General features: G+C 35.8%; 1 protein-coding gene and 1 long non-coding RNA gene across 2 annotated transcripts; one reads left to right on the top strand and one right to left on the bottom strand.

The window, feature by feature from the left end:
- Window positions 1-8,429: 8,429 nt before the first annotated feature.
- LOC145777681 (uncharacterized) lies at window positions 8,430-10,459 on the top strand. The gene is made up of 3 exons (XR_014290348.1): window positions 8,430-8,563; window positions 8,806-8,931; window positions 10,221-10,459. It is a non-coding gene; the product is annotated as an uncharacterized LOC145777681 (long non-coding RNA).
- A 4,757-nt stretch (window positions 10,460-15,216) lies between these two features.
- Window positions 15,217-20,425, bottom strand: LOC145776743 (uncharacterized). The gene is made up of 3 exons (XM_082587970.1): window positions 19,555-20,425; window positions 16,928-17,044; window positions 15,217-15,933 (listed from the first exon to the last, which is right to left on the bottom strand). The coding sequence occupies exons 1-3, from the start codon at window positions 20,423-20,425 to the stop codon at window positions 15,536-15,538; spliced, it is 1,386 nt and encodes a 461-aa protein (XP_082444096.1). The 3' UTR covers window positions 15,217-15,535.
- Window positions 20,426-22,552: the final 2,127 nt, after the last annotated feature.

Raw genomic sequence — 22,552 nt, 5'->3', positions numbered from 1 at the left:
TTAGGTTTAAAATGCTTTACAATCTTAAAACCAAATTCCCCCCTGCGAGTTGTACAATTCCCCCGTAGTGGGAAATTCTCCCCTAGTTGAGAACCCCTAACCTAGAACGTAATATCAAGGGATGCAATCAATTTGCAAGGGAACAAAAAAAACTCAAAATTAGTCAAGTTGTGAATGCACACAGTAAATCAAGTTCAGAAATAAAAAAACATTCCAGGAGAAACTTCATCTCCCTGGCTTCAGTTTTTGACAGACCCGTTTTTGGGGATCCATCTGCGACATTACACATTTTTTTCTATCTTCAAAGGGTTTTGTAAGCTGGTGTAAAAACATGAAATTACAACTAAATTTATTGAGTATAACCAGGTTTTCTCCATCAATCAAAGTTGACAATTAAAACCCAAAAATTGACTAACGATGTCCTTATAGGGGTAATTAACCTTTAACCGAGTGGTTCTCAATTTTTTTTTGTTGCGACGCCTTTAAAAAAGTTTTGTTGGACTTACGACGCACCCAGCTATAGGCATTGCAGTAGGCTACGTTTTGTTTGTGTCTCCAGCCTTCATTTGTCTCGCTGCAAAGTGAATTAGAATTGTTCAATGTGATTGTTAAATCACAATCAATCCCTACAGTTTTGTAATAATGAGCTCTAATATCGCACACGTCAGGGGATGACATCCGTAAGCATTTTATTACGCAATTGCGTTTAGATACGAAACGTAATCATTGCCGATGCACTTGGAAACTCAAAACGACGCACCAGACCAGAGCGTTGGGACGCGCAGAGAATCTCTGACCAAACTTATTCGCACAAAGAAACAAGTCACATGCCATGTGTGATCCAGAATCTTTTTTGGTTATTGCTGCTTTGTTGATGGATTGGCAGTCTTTTGCATCTAAACTTTTTCACCTCCTGTCGTTCCTTGTCACATATATGCAATATCGAAAACTAGTAGCCTAAGCAAAACTATAACGCAGGCTACAAATTTTAAAATAATTTATTTTTTTAACGATTTATCAAGGTTTCGTCTTTCGATTAATTAGAAGACATAACATTGCGCAAAAGTGAATTAATAGATCTTTTGTGTTCGCCGCTTTTGTGTTCAATAGCGTTCTACAAATGCACGCAATTTTTTTCTAAATAGAACATCAAACAGAGATAATTATGGTATTTAAACAAAGTGAAGGCATCATACCATGAGAAAGGCATAATATGTTACCATAAGCTAAGAAGCACAAAAGTTCATCTGCATACACTAGATGTTCCACTGTAATTTTATCACATCTAGTGGATCGACTTAAGGGTAATTTGCATATAACATTTGTACGTTTTCAGTAGTACATCGATATTTCTCAATATTTGCATAAGCTTCAGAATCTTGGATCAACATGTCTATTCCTTTACTTGTAGGATTGTCACGCACAGAGTTTAATAAATCACCATAATAATTTTTTCACCTCTCAGTCGCAGCAGTAGACCCAATTGCTCCTCCTGCTGTTGAAGAGATAGGACCTTTAATTCTAGAGGACTAAATTTTTTGCAAAAATGATTTTCGCGAATTTCATAATGAAGAGCTTCAGCAAGAGAATCAGCTTTAAGTCTTTGATCGACATTGCCGTATGGCATATTTAAAATTTTTACTAGTTGTTTTCGTCTTGTTAATTGTCTGCACTTAAAACAAGTTGGCGTTCATAAGCGACTGCGCAGTCTTGAATTGTCATAACAAATTGTAAGTGTAAACCAGCAACTTTTATCTACACTCACTACAACAACACTTGGTGGTCACGAATCACGAGTTATGGCTATGGCGCAGTAGCGTATTCTCCATGCATGCAAGACATGCACTGCATGTCTTACAATTCTGATGAAATCAGAAATCTCTCAGGAACAACGAATTTATGCGTAGAAATTGAAAATGTTAATAACAGAACCTCCTCGCTCTCTTAATTTCAATATTCGAAACAACTGTCCGTTTTCAAAATTTGGTAACTTTGCCGACCCTGGCAACCATGCATGCTGAAGAGAGCTCAGCATGCGTTGATAATACAATTTTCCTACTCACCGCTCTTTTACAACACCATTGCGCAAATGGAGCCAAGGCATGCAGATTTGAGATTGCGTGCAAAACAAAATTCACTATCTGGAGAAAGGGTTGCCAGATTGGTTTTTTTAAGGCCAAATTTCAGAAATTGGGGATTTTTAAAAAGTGTTTAGCCGGACTATTTTTGTTAGGACGTTTGGTCTTTTTCAGTTTTCCTATTGGCATTTGTTTGACCTTTTTTCGTTTGGTCCTCATAGTTTATGTCCTTGCGGTTTTCTACTATAGATAGTATGATATTGTAACTCTACACTACAGCCTACTGTATCAAAGTTTTCACTCAAATTTCGGCATTGTCGATGTCACAGAGCACCAGGGATCGTTCGATTGGGTGATCAGTAAACTAATCCTATTTCAGCTGGTCAGGTTTAAACTGGTATTCGTTGTATTGCATTGGAGAAGCTTTAATTAGCCTAACTGATTTTGAATGTTTAACATGGCATCTTCAAAGAAGTGGAAGCCAGCTTACGATAGTCATCGAAAATATAATTCTCAGTGGGAAAAACAATTTCCACGGTTAAAAAAAGCACCCACTGAACTTGATGAAGCCTACTGAAAGCTGTGCCATTGCACTTTGAGACCTATACGCACAGTAGTTTAAAAGATCATCAAGAAAGCGGGTCGGGTGTATGCTGAAGGCCATACACCGCTGCATATAACGTTTCAAGTCCGCTTTCCTGCAATGCAGGATAAAGATATAAAATTAAAACATTGGATTCATGGTGCGTTCCAAACCTCATTTTTTGCTAAACAGCTCAAACAATTATCAGTTAAGTAAGGCTCAGATTGCAAGAAAAGCTATAAAACCTAAAGCAAATTTGCAAAAATTTCCTGGGGAAGCATGCCCCCACACCCCCCTACACTGGCTATGACTCTCTTTTCATTGCATGAATATTAAAATCAACTAGGATACGCCACTGCTATGGCGAATATCAAAATCACCTAACAAGCAGCTACGAAGAATGCCAAGGCTATTACTTCGTTTTCCAGATTTTCTCATAGCACAGTGTAATGAACAATATAGCAATCATGATGCTTTGCACAAGGCACGTGTGTCTCTCTTAAGTTTTGTTTTTCTAAAGTTCTGTTGCTCTTGTTTTATCAATGAATCATATCAACAGCCATTGACCTACCTTCTCTTTCAAGAAGAATGACTTATAATGCAAAAATGTTGCTGTAAACTTTCATCAATTAAACCATTGCTGCAAACATTTCTGTCTTCACAGCAACAAGCAAATACCCTTTTTCATCTCTATAATAGGCCTTATAGATAGAATATAGTTCATGATTAGGCCTAAGCCAGAAATCGAACCAGGATTCATTAGAGCCAGATAAGAAAATATTTCCAACTTAAAACTCGACGAAGAAAATACTGCATCATATATTGTTTCAGTTGCATCATCTTTATGCATCACCTTATATCTGATGCAGTATTTTGAAGTAATGCAAAAATCGTCATAAATCAAGTCTGGTCTAAAAGTTTTGGCCACAACTATATGTACCTTGTGACGTCACAGCGAACAGAATCACAGCTTGATGCGCAACGAGACCTCGCAAACGGGTATCAAACAAAAGCGGCCCTAGCGAGACGAGGGCAACAAAATTTGGATTTTTTTATTGCTAAAACGCATGTTGTACACAATGACATCACGCTGAAACAAAAAACTCGCAAAGTTAATTTGGGTTTCCCCGCCCTTTAAAAATAAAAAAATATTTGGTTAGTTATTTGGTTGATTTAAATCTTCATCTTCGGATTGAGAAAATCTTTGATAGGTTGTTCTTGGCAGTTTCGCATACTTGTAAAGGCTTGAAACCACTGCGCAGGCCGGCTACGAGATAGACAGAGTGAAGCTTTCGATGGTTGAAGTGTTTTCATCTATGAATTATTCCATCCACCAGGTGCCGCTGAATGGAGAGCAGTTCTTAAACGCGTTGCTCAAGTGCACACCCCAAGAGTCAAACCAGGGCCACTTAATCTTTAGGTTTCCTCGTGTACAAAGTGGGTGAATAACCAACTAAGCCATCGGGACCGACCAGTAAAATACGCAAACAATTACATAACAAGAAACAAATTTTTGTCAAAAAATTCATCGCGAGCAGACGGCGCACAACTCATTGCCGAACTGTGACCAACAGTCTGTTGGTCTTTTTGAATTTGCTGGATTTTCACATCGTTCTCGCGAAAGCTGCTTCTACTTTATTTAGGCATTCCACTGATTTTTTTTTGTATTTCCATAACTCACTGTGTGACTGTTGGTGTTTTGGAAAGTTTTGTTTTTGGAAAAATTGGAAATACTCTCTGTTTTGTTATGAACAGTCCGTTTGGTGCATTGACCAATTTTGCTAGAAAACTTGGAAGGGGTATTTTGCATGACATGAATGTTATTTTGTAGTAGCTTATGAGAGTTGCATACCAATTGATAAAGGTTACTCGATGTGCATCCAAATGTTGAGAGAGCATGTCGTCTCATTTCAAACCTTGAAAAATTAAAATAAGTTAGTTTACTTCGTGAATGTGAGTGAAGCCATCGCGTTAAATAAATTCGATTGTGGCTAACGTGACTTTATTCTTTTCAGTGTAAGTTATCTTGGTGGATTCTTATCCCTTTGATCATTCAAATCTTCAGATCTAAATTTAATCTGATTTTTTGACAAGATTTTCTTTGTGTAGTGCCTCTACCCCGAAGGCAATTTCGAAAAATAATCTATAAAACACTGAAAAGCATTTTCTCGAGAAGTGGAAATGAATCACAAGGAAAACATGTCAAGAGATAGAGATCTAAATAGCACTTTGTCATGTTTAATCTTCACAAAACGAAAGTTCATCACCCGCAAAATTATAGGTTACGGACTTACGGTACAGTACACGGGAAGGTTCAATATTCGTTAGCTTACATCTTTCTTCAATATAATGCTTTGTCATTTCAGCAAAAAAAAGTTGTTTTTTTACTTTTAGAATAAAGTAGGAAAAACCATTAGCTACGAGTTCAATTAAAATTTCAGTTCCTTGTCCAACTGTTTTCCGCTTCTTGGAAGAACCACAATGTAGTTCTTGGAAAATTCTACAGTAAAGTTCAATGTACATATCAGCAGGAGGGGCAAAGGGGAAATTGCCCTCCCCCAAATTATTTTAAATAAACATTTCAACCTGTGTTACAGCATCTTTTGACAGAGTATTACAATTTAGTTAGGCTGAAAGTATTCTCAGAATGTGCAATTTCAAAGCATTTTTCAAAATTTCCTGGGAGTGGTTCCCCACACCCCCTCCGGGTGCTTCGCCCCACTCCGAAAACGCACTATATCCAAAGAATACAGTGTGCTTTTTTTCAAACTCTTGGGCGTTTTGGAAAGATAAAATAACTTTAAAATCATATCAAGAATACAAGAGTTCTCGACGAGACTGCTTGGTTTACTCAGGGAGAACATTTTAACTCTTGAGGCAAAATAATTCTTGTGTAGTGTATTTTGCCTCTTTTGTTGACACTGTATAAACAACCCATAAATTCTATTCAAATAACATACTTCTTCTTTTTCTTTGTTGTATGTCACACTGCCGTAGCCCAGAGCATCACGCAAACTCTTGCTCTATCGTTGAACTCGGCTAAATCCTGTGCAAAGCATCTTGCTTTTAGGACAGGGCATTTGAGTTGGTGATGCATCGTTTGTTTCTGCCCACATTTGTAACTTGTGCTTTTTCAAGAATACCCCCAGTGTCGCATCAACGTCTTACATCTTCCTATGCCAGTTCCTAAGCGGTTGAGGCATTGCCTATACTTCCAGGGTTCACGCTTTTCGGGAGGAAGGTCTTCTGTGGGAGAGAGCTCCATTGAGAGGCAAGGATCTTTACTATAGCCTAGCAAATTTTCGGAGCATCAAAGCAGCAAAAATGCGGTTACACAAAAAAATGCTCCGGATTTCCTGCACCAAGAATGGCATCAATGTAGAAGAACATATGTTATGAACGGAATAATATTCGACGTCAATACTTGAAACATATTGACAAGAAAGAAGAAAATGAAGATGACTCTCTGCACTAGTCAATACCTCGGGCGGAGTGCTTGTGGCAGAAACCAAACAGCAATTTAGAGATATTGTTATCAAAACAAATCAATTAGTCGACCAATGAAACCTCGGACATTACAAGGCAACGGGAAAGCTGGCAAGATTAACGAACTCAACATCTAGTTCTAGGTAATCAAGGCCACGTTGGGTACGAAACGTACGACGACAACATATGTTGTGCTGTGACGTACTGTTTCATTGGCTGCCTGGAACGCCACGATTTGGAAATGCCGCTGGCAACTACGTGTAAGGAATGTGATGGTGAAGCAACAGCTATTTCTCATATCCTATTCATCGACCATTAAGAATTTCTACATGACCTTCATAGAAGTTTGCTATATATTTTCTGTTTTTATGTTAATTGTTTTACTGTATTATTTAGTAAGTAACCTATGTGGTTCAAAACCATGATAAGGATGAGAGGTATCTCAAGAAGTGCCAAGGAGTTTAATACAAAACATAGGTTATTGTTAGTTGTCACAGACCATAACAACTCTATTACATCTTGCCACCAACTCGAGGTTGTTGTTTGTTTGGCTCTGTAAGCTGCTCTCACTTCATCAAAGTAACCCAATTTCATAGCACGATAATATTGCTTTTACCTTGTTATTGGATTGGGTTTCGATGCTAGTTGTTTTCAACCAGCTAACAAACGAGCTGTCACTCACGTACTTAAGTTTCGTTATTTCTTGTAGTTTGTTTTCTGGCCATTACAACGTGTCAGTTCAGTCTGCAATAATTTATTAGACGGGGCATTCTTTGTCATCAAATCAGTTCTATACCACATTATTTTTTCAAGTCTAAAGAAGCTGAATCATTGTGAAGAAGACTGAATAGCTGACTGGATCTTGGTTTAAAACATCACCTGTTTTTGAGTGTTCTTATGATGAAATATCAAAATGATTTGTAAAATTCCAGAACTTAAGATGTAGGTTGCATGTTATTTTTCAAATTTTTGTTCAACTTTTTGTTAAAGCTCCATTGGAATGAATGCATGCTATTCGCACGATTTTCTTCATTTCTCCAAAAGATAGATTATTGTCACACACCCTAGCACACTCACTTGATACGGACCAGTGTTGACCTGCATAAGCCCAATTAAGTTGAAAAGCCCAATTAACAGACAAATCTTGCATAGGTTTGTTTGAGTCCAGCTTTTGTTTCATAATTTGTTAGTTGTTTTACTAAATTACAGTTACTTATTTAAATAGAATTGATGCCAGGGATACCTTGATGCAAACAGAGCTATTTCGCATGGTATAGCATCGTTATTCTATCAGTTTGCATGAAAAAATGCTGAATGCTTTGAATAACAGTATTGCTGTATTCACAGGCAGTGTCTGCACTTAAAACAAGTTTGAGTTCATAAGCAACTGCGCAGTCCTGAGTTGTCATAACAAATTGTAAGTGTAAACAAGAAACTTTTATCCACACTCACTACAACAGCATTTGGTGGTGACGAGTCACAACAGAAGTAACCTGCAACATTCTAACGTGAAAATGCAATGAACAAAAATCACAAAAACATTTTCGACCTACAGGCTAATCGAAGAATGTATAAACTGTGTCTGTTGCACATTTAGAAACCACGTTAGAAGCTTCTTTTTCTACGTTAGACTTGCGTCACCTTAATCACAGTTTATAACAAAGGAAAGTTCCTTTTCTTTTGTGTGCGAAGATTCAAACACATTTAAAATGTTACACAAGTCCAGACTAAATATCAGTAAAATTTTATGACCTACTTACAAATATTGGGTGCAACTGGAAAAGCAATAAAATTGATACGGAATGTGAGATGAAAGAATATTATTAATTCAACTTGCAGATCTTTCAAACGTGTAGCCGTTAGATGATGCTAACGAGAGCACACCAGCATCGAACGAAATTTTTGCATCAAGAGATGTTGAATTTTTACAAATATACGAACGTTGCATACCTGGAAAACTGAAAACACATAATTCATACAATGGGACTTACGATTGCATGGTACAGCAGTTGATCATGTGAGCTGTGTCAGACCATAAAAAAACTAAACGTGCGTTACAACCGCTTGTTTGCCGAATGTTTAGCCCTGCCGTGGCTAAAGGCTATAAAATGTCCCATAAAATAGGAACAAAATTTTCTGTCAATTATTTACTGAATCTTTCATTGTTCCTTTACCTTATCATTTGCTTTTTAAGCCGTGCCAAAGTATGCTTTCCGTATATTAACATACTGACAAATTGGAAATCGTACTGTACCGAAGCTTTGGTAAAGTTCAGCTGTAGTAGCCTATGTGCAGAAGGCTACAAAAGAATAAAAGTTTGTCTACAAGAAGAAACCACTACTGGCTAAGGCCATCAGCAGCTCACACTGTTCATGTTTGCTATTTTCCACTAAGAAGACTCATACAAATAGAAAATGTAAGTTTGTTGATTTATTTTTTGTGTTACGTTTATAATTTCATCACTAAGGCTGTTTTGTTCTTTAAGTGGAAACTCACACTCAATGTTCTTATTTTGCATAGTGTTTTACTTTTGATGCGAAATGGCCCAAATAAATTAAAACAAACTTGTCAGGTTTAGATTAGTTATATTTACTGTAGCTGGGAATTTATCAGATAATTTTGCATTATTGTTATTTAGAAGTCATTTTGTATTCGTAGACATGGAATGCAACCTGATGTACAAAATGTTGGGTTGAATTTTCACAGCGATTCTTCTGTAGTTAAGTTATTTATTGCCTGCAAATTTGGCAACAACTTCTGCTCTTGTGCTTCAAAGCTATCATGGTAACAACCATTTTATTTCTTGTTATTGTTTTTCTTGATAAAAAGCCTAACTATACTTGTCTAAAGGTTTAAAATAAATGGTCTACACACCTACATATAAAAATTTACTCTTTTTTTTATTTTGCACAGTTACCAAGAGTAAAAACTGTTTAACAAACTCTGCATTGGTGTCGTGTTATTTCCTTAAATTTAAATAATTCAGTAAACCATCTGCATTTTACATACTAGAAACAGAAGTTTCTTTTGAATCGCAGTTGCTTCCCAATATTTGAAAAATAATTTTTGCTTAGTCAGCACAAAGCTTAAAGGTCAAAACAACTGAAGCCTTTAGTCTTAGCTTATTTGTCATGAGACCTCACAAATCGTAAGATCGTCATAGGTAGTTTTAAGTTGTGGATATATCTTTCTCTCCATGATTTACAACTTCCTAGAAAGACTTACGAAATATCGTCTTGGATTCTTCAATTTACTAACAGATCGAAGAAACATAGCAAGATTTTTGTGCAGTGAATGGTAGGCTACACTTCAGTAAGATCAAATATTTTAACAGGATTATAAAAACATTTTGGCCCAAACAGTTGATCAACTTCTTGGTAATGTTTTTAAAGAATGCTTTTATAATGAAAAATAAATGAGAATTTCATAGACTTTGAGTCGTTTTACCCTGCAGTTGTGCTTTTGCCTGCACCCGCCAGGTGGCGACAAAGGCAGCACGAGTGCAAGGTTCAGGGAAGCAAAGACCTGTCAACAGAAGATAAGTATCAGGACTATATTAAAATGCATGTCGAATTGTCAATTAATTTAGCATTATGTGTATTTAAAATAAATATGGCAAATCTTGTATTGGTTTGCATGTTTGTGGCAGTCTAGAACTTTCAACAAGAATTCCACTTAGGCTACTTTGAAAACGATTTACAAAAATGATATTGCGTCCTGTGTTCAATGAGATGCAGCATGTTCCTGTAAAACACTTGTATCAACTTTTTAGTAGCAGAAAATTTTCAGCTTCCCGTAGCCCGACCCATGTCATCAAGTTATCTTCTTTCTCGATTAAGTTTAGAATGTTAACTTTCACGACAGTCACTTACAATCACCACTTGCAGTTACATAACCAAAAACACATAGCCAACTAAAGAGTGAATAAATTGAATAAATTGTGAATTAAATTGGAAATTATTGTAGTGTTTATTACAAGTGTAATTAAAAAGTCAACTTTTTGTAAAAACATTTTTGAATAGAAAAAAAGATGACATTTAATTGCTCAACTTAACTTGTTGCTTTTATTTCAGCAGTTACAATAGTTTAGTATTGTCTCGCACAATACGTCAGTGATTGGGGAGGTTTACTTATTTGTCAATAATGTCATGATGATGCAAATTCGTCGTCATGAAACATTGAAGACAACATGACTCACGTTGGAAAACAAAAGCTTACCCTGCCACAAAGTCAAAGCCCAGTCAATAGATAAAGTTTATTACTGCTGCTTGTACAAATATACACTTATGCACCAAATAAATTGAACTCTAAATCATTGCAGTGATGATATTGTGTAGTTGAGCGAGATGATAAAGCGCTATTGAAAACTGAATTGCTGGAAGGTAAAGATTTGAAAGAAAAACGAAAGAAAAATGAAAGGTTGAAAGTTTAACTTAATTTGTTAATTTAATCATTTTTTGTCACATCGAGTTCGTTCAAACATCTTTTGCTTTTGTTTGAAAAGTTCTTTCTGTAAACTGCGTTTCATTTGGGTCAGATGTCTGGGTATTCCGCGAGCAGTCACTTGATGGTAAAGTCGTCTAGTATTGACAGACCAACTGCCCTTGGTGGAGTAAACGCGGTAAAGCCGTGGAGTAGCCTTTGTGGTCTGCAGTTTGATACAACATGGTGTAGGAATCGGAACGCATGTACTTCCATTGAAAGTGCACTGGGTGAATGACAAAGCAAGTAGTCAACTTTTCAAGACAACATCTTAACTTTCTTTTTAATCTTCATGGCACTGAGCGTTGTCACAAAATGTAGTTTTCATCATAAAACTTTAAAAAGTCAATATTTGGAGTTACGGTACTAAAGTACTATCAGATATCAATACAACGTCAGGTTATTCTCTTTGTTATCAGCTATATATATCCATGCAATGCGTTACTGGACTAGGCCTATAATGTATATCGACTCACCCTTTTTCTAAAGCTATTTAGTTAAAGATTGATATCATACGCTATCACATTAAATTTTTCAAATTACTTGAAGTGGAAAATTTTAATTTAAGATTAAACAAAAATGCGAAGTCGTTCCAAACTTAACAACTGCCTTGTTTGAAAACTGTTTCCTCATAACGTTTTGCTTTAAAAGATCTATTTGCGAGAATGAAGTGCCTGTAACCTATTAACGCTGAGGTCAGGTCATAAACTATGTATAGTTTAAGGATTCACCGAAAACGAACATTGATATTGCTTATCCAAATTATAATTAAAACACAGCATATACTGTAAATGAGACCGACATGAGACATGACATACTTTTTTTAATCACCAGCAGTAAAGCCTTTTGTAATTGCTAAGGATTGGTACCGAAGGACACACAACCTAAATCAGTTTCCCGGTTGCAGGTTTTATGCAAATACTGCGTCTCAGTAGCGTAGCCAGGAATTTTGAAAGGGGGGGGGTTTGACGACCCAGCGGCGGGGGGTCTGAGGGGCCTCCACCAGAAAATTTTGAAAATTTACTTTGAATTTGGTGCATTCTGAGAGCATTTTCAACAAAAATGTGGTTACGAATATTCCTGTAAAATGGTGGTGTCTGGTGGCATAGCAAAAGGATAAGATCATGTTTTCTTCGGCATTTTTTGGAAATAAAGCTAAATCTCTATGTTTTCTTGTTGCTTATTCCTGGCTGAGATGTTTGTTATTGGCAAAACTTGCTCTTTTAATGCAATTTTGTTTAAAATTAGGCAATTTTTTTTAGACTGAAAGCATCATTCTCAATATCGTGACGTCACACGCGTGCCAAAGGGGGGGTTGTAACCCCCAAAACCCCCCCCTTGGCTACGCCACTGCAGTGCGTCTGCATTGATTGTGGAAATTTTTACCCCCGGTGAAAGTCAAATAGCTTCTTTGTATGTTTTTCTCAAAGTTTCGCATATTTACAGAAGGCCCAGACATACCGATAAACATCTTGAAGTTTTCATTTGCTGTTGAGATCTTGCCGCCAATGAATTTTTTTTTTCACTACGTATCGCTGAATAAAAATCTGTTTTCGAAATACGTTGCTCAAACACACACTGGAAATTTGAATAATGGCTGGTTGATCTTACTGCTTCTTTATTTGTAAAATCGAGCGTGTATATAATTAAACTTTCACGGAGGACAAACTTCATCTTCATCTGGAACTCTAGCCTTCAAACTAAAGCTCGATCTCGAATTCTTTGCAATTGAGATAGTTCTCTCTAGAAAAAATACTAAGATTTTAGTTTGTTGTATGGTCATGATCATGCAGCAGAGGCGGCTAAAGCCATTGTGGTGAATGACTTCTCTGTCCTCTGTCTGCCTGCCACCAGCGATGTAACTGATGACAGGGGTCGAGAAGGAACCACCTGAGAGAAAGAAAATTGCACACTGTGCAGCAGACACTTGGCCCATTTACTCGTGTAAACTTTTTATTTCAAAAACGAGGCATTTGCAATATAAATAGTCAGTGGATCCTCTTTCAACATTACGCCACTGCTTGTCTCAGTTATCTTACTTAGTTTTATCATTTTGCATATAACGCGGCAATGATTACTATAAAGTCGTTAAACAGAACGCATTAGTTGTCATTGAATAGACATCAATCAATGTCAGTTTGAAAGAAAATAAAATCTGCAGACCAGAGTGAAAGTTATTTTTACGATGCCCGATTAGGGTGGTAAAGAGGATCCGGTGGTAAAAAGACTTTCCTGTCTCTCAGCTGTCCACGACTGGGAAGACGTGGATAAATAATTGCTGCAATTTCAGTTCTTCACCGGACATTTCAGTGTGTTTAAGAAGCAGGGAGTCATTATTTTACGACAAGTTAAGTGACATTTTCAAACGCAGTGCAAACACAGCGGCTGACAGTTCACTGTGTATAGTTGTCACAACCCAACGCAAATTGCAGCTTTATACAGGCTTTACAATTGTATATCTTGAAAATATATGCTAATTTTATTAGGATGTATCAAAATAATTGCTTTAAAACTTTTGTGATCATAACAGCCATTGAATAAGCTGATTAGAGCAGTTTTCTTTTTTGTAGCCTACGGTGCAAAAATTCTGCAACTTCACAAATCAATAAATTGTTAACAGAGCAAAATGCTTTTCTCAATAGAAAAGTTTTACTGACTGGTGACATCATTTGATCAGTATCCGTCACAAATGTTTTGTCTTTGTTGGATATAGGCTTGATGATATCTTCTGAAGAAAAATCATCAAAGACATTATGTAGAATTGTCTATTCCCTATACAGTGTTTAGCAAATTATATGCATGTTTTATTTCAAACTAGGGCAATTATAGAACGACTTCTCACGCTGCCAAGATGTATAGCATCTTTCTGGGGGTTAGATTTCTCTCTGCTGCGCGTCCAACACAGAAAAGCGATTGACAATTGATTTTTTTTCATTGATTTTAATTACAGCCGCCTTTGATATGTTTGTTTGATCTTTCGGCCCTTGTTTAATCTTTTTAATTGAAAATATGTTAATTACTTCTTTTGAGAAAAGTTTCAACTTTGGCAGCAGCTGTAGAATCTGTCCTACAAGACATGCCCTTTCCAGAGATCAAATAATAGACCAAAAAATAAAAACAATGCTGATAAGTATCAATCAGTTTCTCTGGATTCGTTTTTGACAAGAAAATGCAATGTCACTTTTTGGTAGTGATCTGTCATTTCCGCTACATCGATAGCTTGTTGTGACAAATTCCACCACCATAGCTCAGTTTGTCAGAGCCCGACTTTGTGCACGAAAACACCGCAAGCTCAAGCGGCGCTGGTTTGACTCTCGTAGTGCGCTTGAGCAACTCATATTAAAGACTGCTCATATTCAGCAGCATCTAGTTGATGAAATAATTCACATACAACAAGTGGAAACTTTCCTTTGTCAATCTCTGTGCCCCGGCCTGTGTCAATGGTTCAAAACCTCTACAAGTCTACAAGTATGCAAAACGGTCAGGATTAGGCTCTCAAAAAGCTATCTCAGTCAGAGGATAATAATTTTCCACAATAAAATGAATAAAATTCAATTCATTTATGCAAATTTGCGCGAGAAGATTTGTTGTCCTATTAAATTCACAGTTTTACCAGTAGTTTAAAGTTACAAAGTTGTGAGTGACTCACAAGTTACTTGTGACCATGGTTAGTTCTTGAACACAGGATTTTGAATGCAATCTGCACGTTCCCGCTAGGTAATTTCTGGTTTTTTTTAACTGCAGTAGGTCAGATGGAAATGCAAATAAAAAACTTTATCGAAAAAGATCTATAAACGTCGGCTACAATTATTCCGAGAAGAAAGCTATTCCTTATTAATAGCTATAACAAAGCAAATTATTACGCAGCCTACAAGGAATTGTGTTCTAGAGAAATATGATAAATGTTTTCAGCTTAAAGAGTGGAAAAATATGCAATATACAATAGGCTTAGTACTCAAAAAAATTATAATTTTAAAAATCATCTCAATTCGCTGTCGATGTATGATTTTTATAAGCTATTGCATTTTGAAGTAGCCTACAGAGAGGCATTATAATATAAAACATTAATGAAAATGACATCGCTTTTTTATGAAAATTTTTAAAATCAGAAATGACTTTGAGCCTTATTTAACAGGCAAAGGTAAACGTAAAGGTCCGACTCATTACATTTCAATGTTTGATTGCGGTAAAAATCTGGAAAACCTGTTAGTAGGTGAACTATTTTTGCAAGTTGAATGCTGACATACCGTAGATATCAGTAGTATTTTTTTTCGTGTTTTGTTCTTCATTAACCGCTATATTCTTGGCTCTTGCATGTAAATGCAAAAATTGTTTGCTTTAATCAAAATTTTGAGTTCAAAGTTCGGTCTAATGGTGTACCAATACTGCAGAAGTAATTTTACTGTGTTTAACAGCATAAACTACATTAATGACATTAAATTTTTTTAGTATAGTAAAAGACACAACCCAGACATAGCAAATCAGTCGTTTTTTACATCGATTCAACGTCTGCAGATGTTGAATTACATTCAGATGTCTACAGACGTCTGAATGTAAAAAACGACTGATTTCGTGCCTTGGAATGCATCTTAGGGTGTATTTTACTATTTGTGATCTCATAATTATAGTAGACTTTTGCAAAAATAAAGAAATGAATTATTTTAATGCTTTACGATTAACAATATTAAACAAAACGTAAAAACAAATTCGGTGTACTGTATTTTACATCGCTTGCAAAGCGTATAAAGTACCTTCAACCATTAACAACAACAAAAATGCATATTGAAAATACACCTAGTAACCAAACTATCTTTAAACCAGCTTTATCTTGGATGAGGTTAAGGCAAAATACATAAGTAAGTGGCAGATTGCCGGATAAATTTAGAAGAATTAAGCAAACATTATGCTACGAAGATAGAAACGTTTCATTGCTATGCATCATTTGTAAAGTTCTGGGCGTATCGGTCGGACTCTCGTCTTGTTGAAAATCGTCTTCTTCTTCGGGAACCGCTTCTCCCTTATTTTGCATCCTCTTCTTTTTCATTCTGCGATTTTGAAACCAAATTTTCACCTGACGGTCACTCAAGTTTACTCGACGAGATATCTGCTCTCGCATTTCTCTGCTGATAAACTCATTTTGAATAAATTCTCGTTCAAGTTCCGCGAGTTGATATTTGCTATAGGGTCGTCTCCTCCTTCTGGTATGACCCGACTTTCCAATGATGGTCGAATATGACTGGCCTGAAGCAGTGTTTGAATAATTGTGAGGATACGCACTCGGGTAGGAAAGAAGCTCGTGTTGAACTGCAAAGTAGAAGAATACATTGAGCAGAGTTAAATTAGTTTGTGCAAGGTAAAGTTTAATAAGGTTGTGTTATATTGGTTTCAAAATATATTAGGTTCGGTTCGTCTATTTACAGTACATTTTAGTAGTAGGTTCATTCATACGATTGCCTTTTAGAGTAGCCTTTGAGAACGGCTTCCACTACATCGGGTTTTACTCATTGAGCGTAGACAGTTCCCAGACATCAAAATTCTTCATTTTTACATTGATTTAACATTTGCAACATCTGCAGACGTTGAATCAATGTAAAAATGACAAATTTTGCTGTTTAGGTTGTTTTCCAAGTGACTTCGCTGAGATAGTTTTTACAATAGAATCAAGACGTTTGATTACAGTATATTGACTTGTTATCTTTATTTTATCAAATAAAACCACAAAATTTAAAATCAACAAAATCAAACGGTATGTTATCATTCACATACGGTACAAAATATTGCTGGAAGGAAGATATAATCACTTAATCAAGTTTTTTTTTTACATTTTATAAAATTTAAAAAACCAGGTATGGAACACATTACTTTTGTTTATGTTAAAACTGCAGTCGAAGAAAAGACCATGCGACAATCTGACTGGTAAAATAATCGGTAAAAATCTCTCTGGAAAAAGTCTTTCAGAACAAAATCTACCCTTGCAATGTTCATCTTAAGAATTTTTACCTGGGAAATATATTTGCCAAGGTAATATATTTTTTCAGAGGACACTTTCTTCAGAGGGAGATGCTTTTTTCAGCGGAAGAAATTTTTCCAGGAGAATACTTCCGAAAAGAATTTTTTCCAGGAGGGTATTTTTTGGAAAGAAATTATTTCTATGGGGTTATTTTCCGGGTGAATATTTACCAGAGGAATTACTCTGGGGGAATATTTACACGAAAATTATTTCCGGGTATATATTGACCTACATTCAACTTAAGGATCCTCTTACACAAAGTCCTAGAACTGGAATACCAGCTCTTACCTTGAGAAGAGGAAATAAGTTCCGATGCTACTGGATTACCGTGGATCGCAGATGGATAGTTGTAGTACGGATAGTTGAAAGCTTGATACTGTCCCATGTGATTCGAATACGGATCAACTAAACAAAGAAGTTATTGGTAACAATTTTTTCCTCGTAAACGTTAGCATATACAGTAGTGTTGTACTGTTAGATTCTTTGATCATGCAGAACTAAAACAACAGAACAATTCAACATCACAATAGAAGTTTGTTAACACAACAGATGTCTTGCTAGATGTTTTTATGTTAAGTTTCTTCTATTCATGTTTTTCTATTGTCTAAGCAAGCGTAGTTGCACAAAATGTTATGCAAACAAAGCCTCTCTAATTTTGTTTAAAAGTACTCAAATATCATCTTCTTGCATAGTCTAGGGTGGCAAAATTACAAACCTTTGGCCCCACAAGCTAAACAAAGCAACTCCTTTCTGTGTTGCCAAAGCGTTTTGTTTAAAGACTTTATGCCATCTTGAATAGATTTTAAAAGTATGTTGTGTAAGTTAAAAAGCTATTTTTTCAACTGTATAATTTTGTTGAACTTTATCAGATAAATTTATTATCTTGCATTGAAAAGGAGTGCCGCATAGGCTATGTGAGGACATATTAGACTTTAAGCATCAAAACATTTTATTCTTTCCCTTCCATCTATTACAAATTGTTCACATCTTTTAAAAAACTGTGTGATCAACTAATCCACGATATTTTCAATTTTAAGAAATAACTGTCATTACTTTTTTCTTTCCACCCCAACCAATGCATTTAACTTATGAGTATAGAAAGAAGTAATTGTCATATTTAATGCTTTTGCAGCTTTGTTTGGTTTCTTTTACATAATATAAATGCAATATCGATCTGCCTCAATGTTTGAGCATAGCTTCTAGATTGGGTTTTTGAGTAAGTTAAATAAAAAAAAAAATACTATTAAATTACAGTAACAATGCCATCACATTTGACTGTTTCAACAAACAGTTTCCCGCTTTTTATCTCATTGTTTTTATCTGGATACTAATCACTGTATTTCATTAAGTACAGTATAAACCCACCTTAGCTCAATGAAGAAAGTACTGCTACTTTGCATTCATCAAATGCTGACAGGAATTTACCAGAACCTACATTTTTATTTTCAAGATATATTTTTGCAGCTTTAATTTGTTCATTTTTTTTTCTAACGATTTCTAATTAAAAGAAGCAATAAATAAATGAAAGTTCAACTTTTAAACTTTTTTCTTATCAGATCATTTTCACGGTTTTTCTTACATCTACTGTACTTGAAAACAAAATGGCGAAAAATCGAGATAAAAATATTTACAAAATCAACCATCGCATCGTTAAAGTCATTTACGATAAATTGAACAATCGAAAAGTTCAATGCTAACAGTGCTTTTGAAGTTTTTGTTTAATGTTGTTGTAAAACGACAAAAATTGGCACTTAAACTAATACAATTGCTTCAAATAATAATTAAATAAACATGCCTTGAATGACACCACACAATCAAGAATCGGACCATGCCATTGGGGTGAAACGGAAATTTTCCGCTCTTCACACTCTGAGCATCTCGTCTTTTTTTTTGTTCATCGCCATGCTAAGCTTAAATATCTTCAATTTTATTTATAGAAAGGTTCTTTTATTCTTTTACAGTATATGGCGAATCTTTTCCACACGTTCAGCCGAAACCATCAAAAATGTCAGTTCAGAGTTCAAGTTGTTCAAATTTTAAATGATTTGTTAAAACATCATACATAAATATTAATGCAAGGGCACTAATTTTACTGACGTAATGCACACTGTGACACAAAAATAATTTCACAAAAATATTTTCAAACATTTGTTAAACCACGTTTAATCATCCGTAACTACAATATTCTTCAATGTGGGTTGTCATATTGAACCAAATATCCCAAACTTAAATCAACCAAAGTGATCTTCTAGAATTGTTGAGTAACACTGTTCTGAGAAGACAACATTCAAAGGAACAAGTTTGGAAGATATGAAAGATTTTTTTCATCCTATGTTGAAATCTTCTTTCCATTTCATACAATATCTTATCAAAAGCGCATCCGAATAATATTCTTCGGACAGCGTACTTTTGATAGTTAAATTATTGTTGTGTCAGAGTGTGCATTACGTCAGTAAAATTTGTGCCCTTACATTATGTATGTATGCTCTTACTTACTATGCTGTATACGTTATTGGTCTTTACAACTGTATCAGCATAGAAATAACTTTAATTTGTCGACTTTCATAAAAAATTTTCATCCATTTAGAAAACTGCTGAGGTTGTGATCTTTTGACAGTTTGAATACCGTACCACTGTTGTGTGTTGAAATAAATAATTGCTATCAAATCTTGGCCCAGCGACTTTTTATTTTTTACGGTAGGTTTTGCTGGCAAAACAGTTTTCAATCGTGGAAAAAGTTCATACAATTCTAAATTCACTTGTTATTTGTTTCAAATCGGTTGCACTTGTCTCAAGCCTCTGACAAATCAAAAGCAGAAATAAATGTGACCTAGGTACGAAATTGAATCTAACAAATATAATTTTTTTCTAAACGTTCACTGGAAAAAAAACAGCAAACTCATTCTATTACTTACTCCCTCCAGAAATATATATTCCTTCAGGTGTAGACACGGAATTGGCGTGAGCTGTAGGATCACGAGGATAACCAATTGAAAAATTATGGTGAGCGACTGGGTAGCCGCTGTTGGATAAATTTGGATTCATTGCAAAATGACTGGAGGTGACAGTATTTTTAGCATGGTAGTCGTCTTGTATGGACGCTTGGCAAGGTCGATAACCTGGTATCACTGTATGAGAGTCCTTACATGTGGGCACTCCACTTCTTAGCATACTCAATGCTTCAGTAGATGGGTTCAACGGCTGTGATCTCTCGTTAGATTCTGAGTTTTGTTTTGTTAATTCGAGCCGGTTGCCATTTTCGATTCTTGCAGCAGGCGACGAAGCTAATTTTGGCGATGGTTGTTGCAATGGTACTGTCGGACTGTTAGAGCTCTTGTACATGTTGTGCTTATGTCCGAAATTCGACGAAAGATGACTGTAAGGAGGTGCCGAGAAGGGATTTCGATTCGCTTCCTGTTTCCATTGCTCTTTTATTAATCGTTCATCAAGTTCTTTGCGTGAATGGCTTTGCAAAAGAGAACTTTCCACAGAACCGTTGCGTGATACCGGAGCTTCCGATGCATGGTAAGGCTGCCAAGTATTAGTTTCAAGCGCAGTTCCATAACCCGACTGTCTGTCAGAGTCAAAAACGTTGTAATGACTATGCTCGAAGCTTGGGTTCCTTTCATACCGTGAAGGTGGAAAGACAGGTGGGGAGTGTTTAGTCTGGTCCGGGTGGAGAGGATTGGCTTGACCAACACTCCCAGAACTCGATTCGTTCGAATGGATGGGTCTAGTCTGATTAGGAGGAAGTGAATCTTTTGTGTTTCTGATCAGAAAATTCATCTTCACATTAAAGCTGATGTCGTTAATCACAAGATTTGTCGAAAATATTCTACAGAATCTTTACAGCTTGACAATGTGCTACATTTAGCAAGCCTATATTTTACAAGAAAGCCTGTATCAAAAACACAACGTTAGCTTGCGAATAGTAGCCTAACCCATCTTCTACAAGGATTTTGACTCTCTTATATTTTAACTTCATTGGACGTTTTAATGAGACATTAGACCTAAATATTTCAGAGAACTCAATACAGGCCAAGAAGCAAATACGTCTGGTTTGCTAAATTAGAATAAAAAAGTTGCCATGCCGTGTGGAGCCAGCTGCATACAACCTTCAAATAACATTTTAGTCACATTATTCTAAAAACAAGGAACTTGAGGATTATGAGTTGTAGGTTAATATAACTTTCGTGATAAGTTTATGATCGTGATACAATCCTAATAAAGTTCATCACTTTATCACTGGTGCAAGTTTGTTTATTTTAAGGACGAGTAAGGTATTTTGTCCCATTAAACCAGGGGTCACCAAACTTTTTTCTCTGAGGGCCGGATTGCTGCGAGATTAACAGTTGCATGCCGGATGCAAATTGCGAAAAAATGTACAACTATTTAGAATTTCCATTGACTTGAATTGAGCACAATAAATAACAAAGTCAGCGGTGAAATAGCAAAGTTGTGATGAAAATCGAAAGGTTTCTTGAAAAGTTATCTCCTGCTGTGATACACTATAGGGCATCGTGCTCTTGAAAAAACATAAAAACATTACATCTTTCCAAATTTGGCCTAGGCTGTCCCATTTGTGGTGGCCTAGTGATAAACAGCAATGTCAGTCCTTTACAAAAAGTTTGGTAACTTTTTTTCTTAACAGTTGTAGTGCAGTTGTTATTTCCGCAGCACGTGGCGGCGAATGATATCAGTTTGCGGGCCGGTTCCGGTTCCTTCTGTGTTTTAGGGCAGGTGATCACCCCTCCCCCGTAGACTTAAACCCTCTACACTACAGTAGCCTAACTTTCGTCATGTGATTGCCAATGGAAGCAGTTTATTTTCTAGCGATGCTGCTCATGCTACCAATTCCTATTTAGTTGCCTTTGAAACCTTTGCTAAAATACTTAACAACTTTGTGTTGTTATTGTTTGGTCAGTAGGCCTATAGTGGCAATGGTCAGTAGGCCTATAGTGGCCCACACTTTTTTTGGAACAAGAAAAGGCTTGTTACTTTTCAAAAAATATTTTAAGGTAAATTAATGTAACTTGTTTTAGAAGAAACGGCTAAAGCTTTAAAAGCTGGTATTTGAATTCAAAATAGATTTTATCGAAAACATTTACAGTAGTTGAAGTGTGGCACTTACATTCCCAGCTGTGTTTCTGGCAATACTGCAAAAAATGTGGAAACCAAAAGAACGGAGTGTACAAAGATCGACTGACAGAATATTATGAACAAGGCCGTGTATGCACCATTTCACCCCCCTTCTCTCCCCGAGATCCACTAGTGGGCTCCTATGTTTAGTGATTGCTTTTAAGAATAGGACCAAAAAACGTTTTGGGCGACAAACTCTTTCAATGTGGGAAAACAATTTACAAAGCAAAATTTATAACATAAATGAACAATTCATAGCAAAACTTAATGTTCAAATAAATGAAACGTAAAGAGGGTGTGGGGGGGCTTGCCCCCAGGAAATTTTGACAAATATAATCTTGTTTTGGTCACTTTTTAGGCATTTTGGAAGCAAATTTTTTTATCAATATGCACACTTTGTATGTAACCAAATTTACCGAATTAAAATTGGATTGGGGTAAGGGTTTTGTTTAAAATTTTATTTAGCTTACCATCTCAAAATATTTTTATTCACAACCACAGAAGAATTTCAATAATTTATTTTTGAAGATTTGTAGAGCTTAGTGTGTTGTAACCTTTCAGTAGGATAGAACTTCGAAAATTTTACCTGAAGTGCCCCTATTTTCTCAGTTAACATTTTCACTTCATAATCTATCTTGATTCACATTGAAATTTATCAATTTAATTATTATTAATTAACCAGGCTATTTGAGTGAGCAGTGTTTACTGAAAAATATTGCATTATTTTGTTAGTTTTTTTTTTTGGACACGTAAAAACTTTTCACTCTCTTAATC

This window comes from Aplidium turbinatum, chromosome 9 (assembly GCF_918807975.1).
Source record: "Aplidium turbinatum chromosome 9, kaAplTurb1.1, whole genome shotgun sequence".
Classification (NCBI taxonomy): Eukaryota; Metazoa; Chordata; class Ascidiacea; order Aplousobranchia; family Polyclinidae; genus Aplidium; species Aplidium turbinatum.
The sequence above is the reverse complement of the archived record's forward strand: the minus strand, read 5'-3'. Positions and strand labels throughout refer to the sequence as shown.

Bases quoted from the DNA above. Each gene is read 5' to 3' on its own strand.
- LOC145776743 (XM_082587970.1), bottom strand. From the start codon at position 20,425: ATGAATTTTCTGATCAGAAACACAAAAGATTCACTTCCTCCTAATCAG. The intron at 17,045-19,554 runs GTAAGTAATAGA...TTCTTTGTTTAG, and splicing joins AATATATATTTCTGGAGGGA to TTGATCCGTATTCGAATCAC. The intron at 15,934-16,927 runs GTAAGAGCTGGT...TCTACTTTGCAG, and splicing joins ACTTATTTCCTCTTCTCAAG to TTCAACACGAGCTTCTTTCC.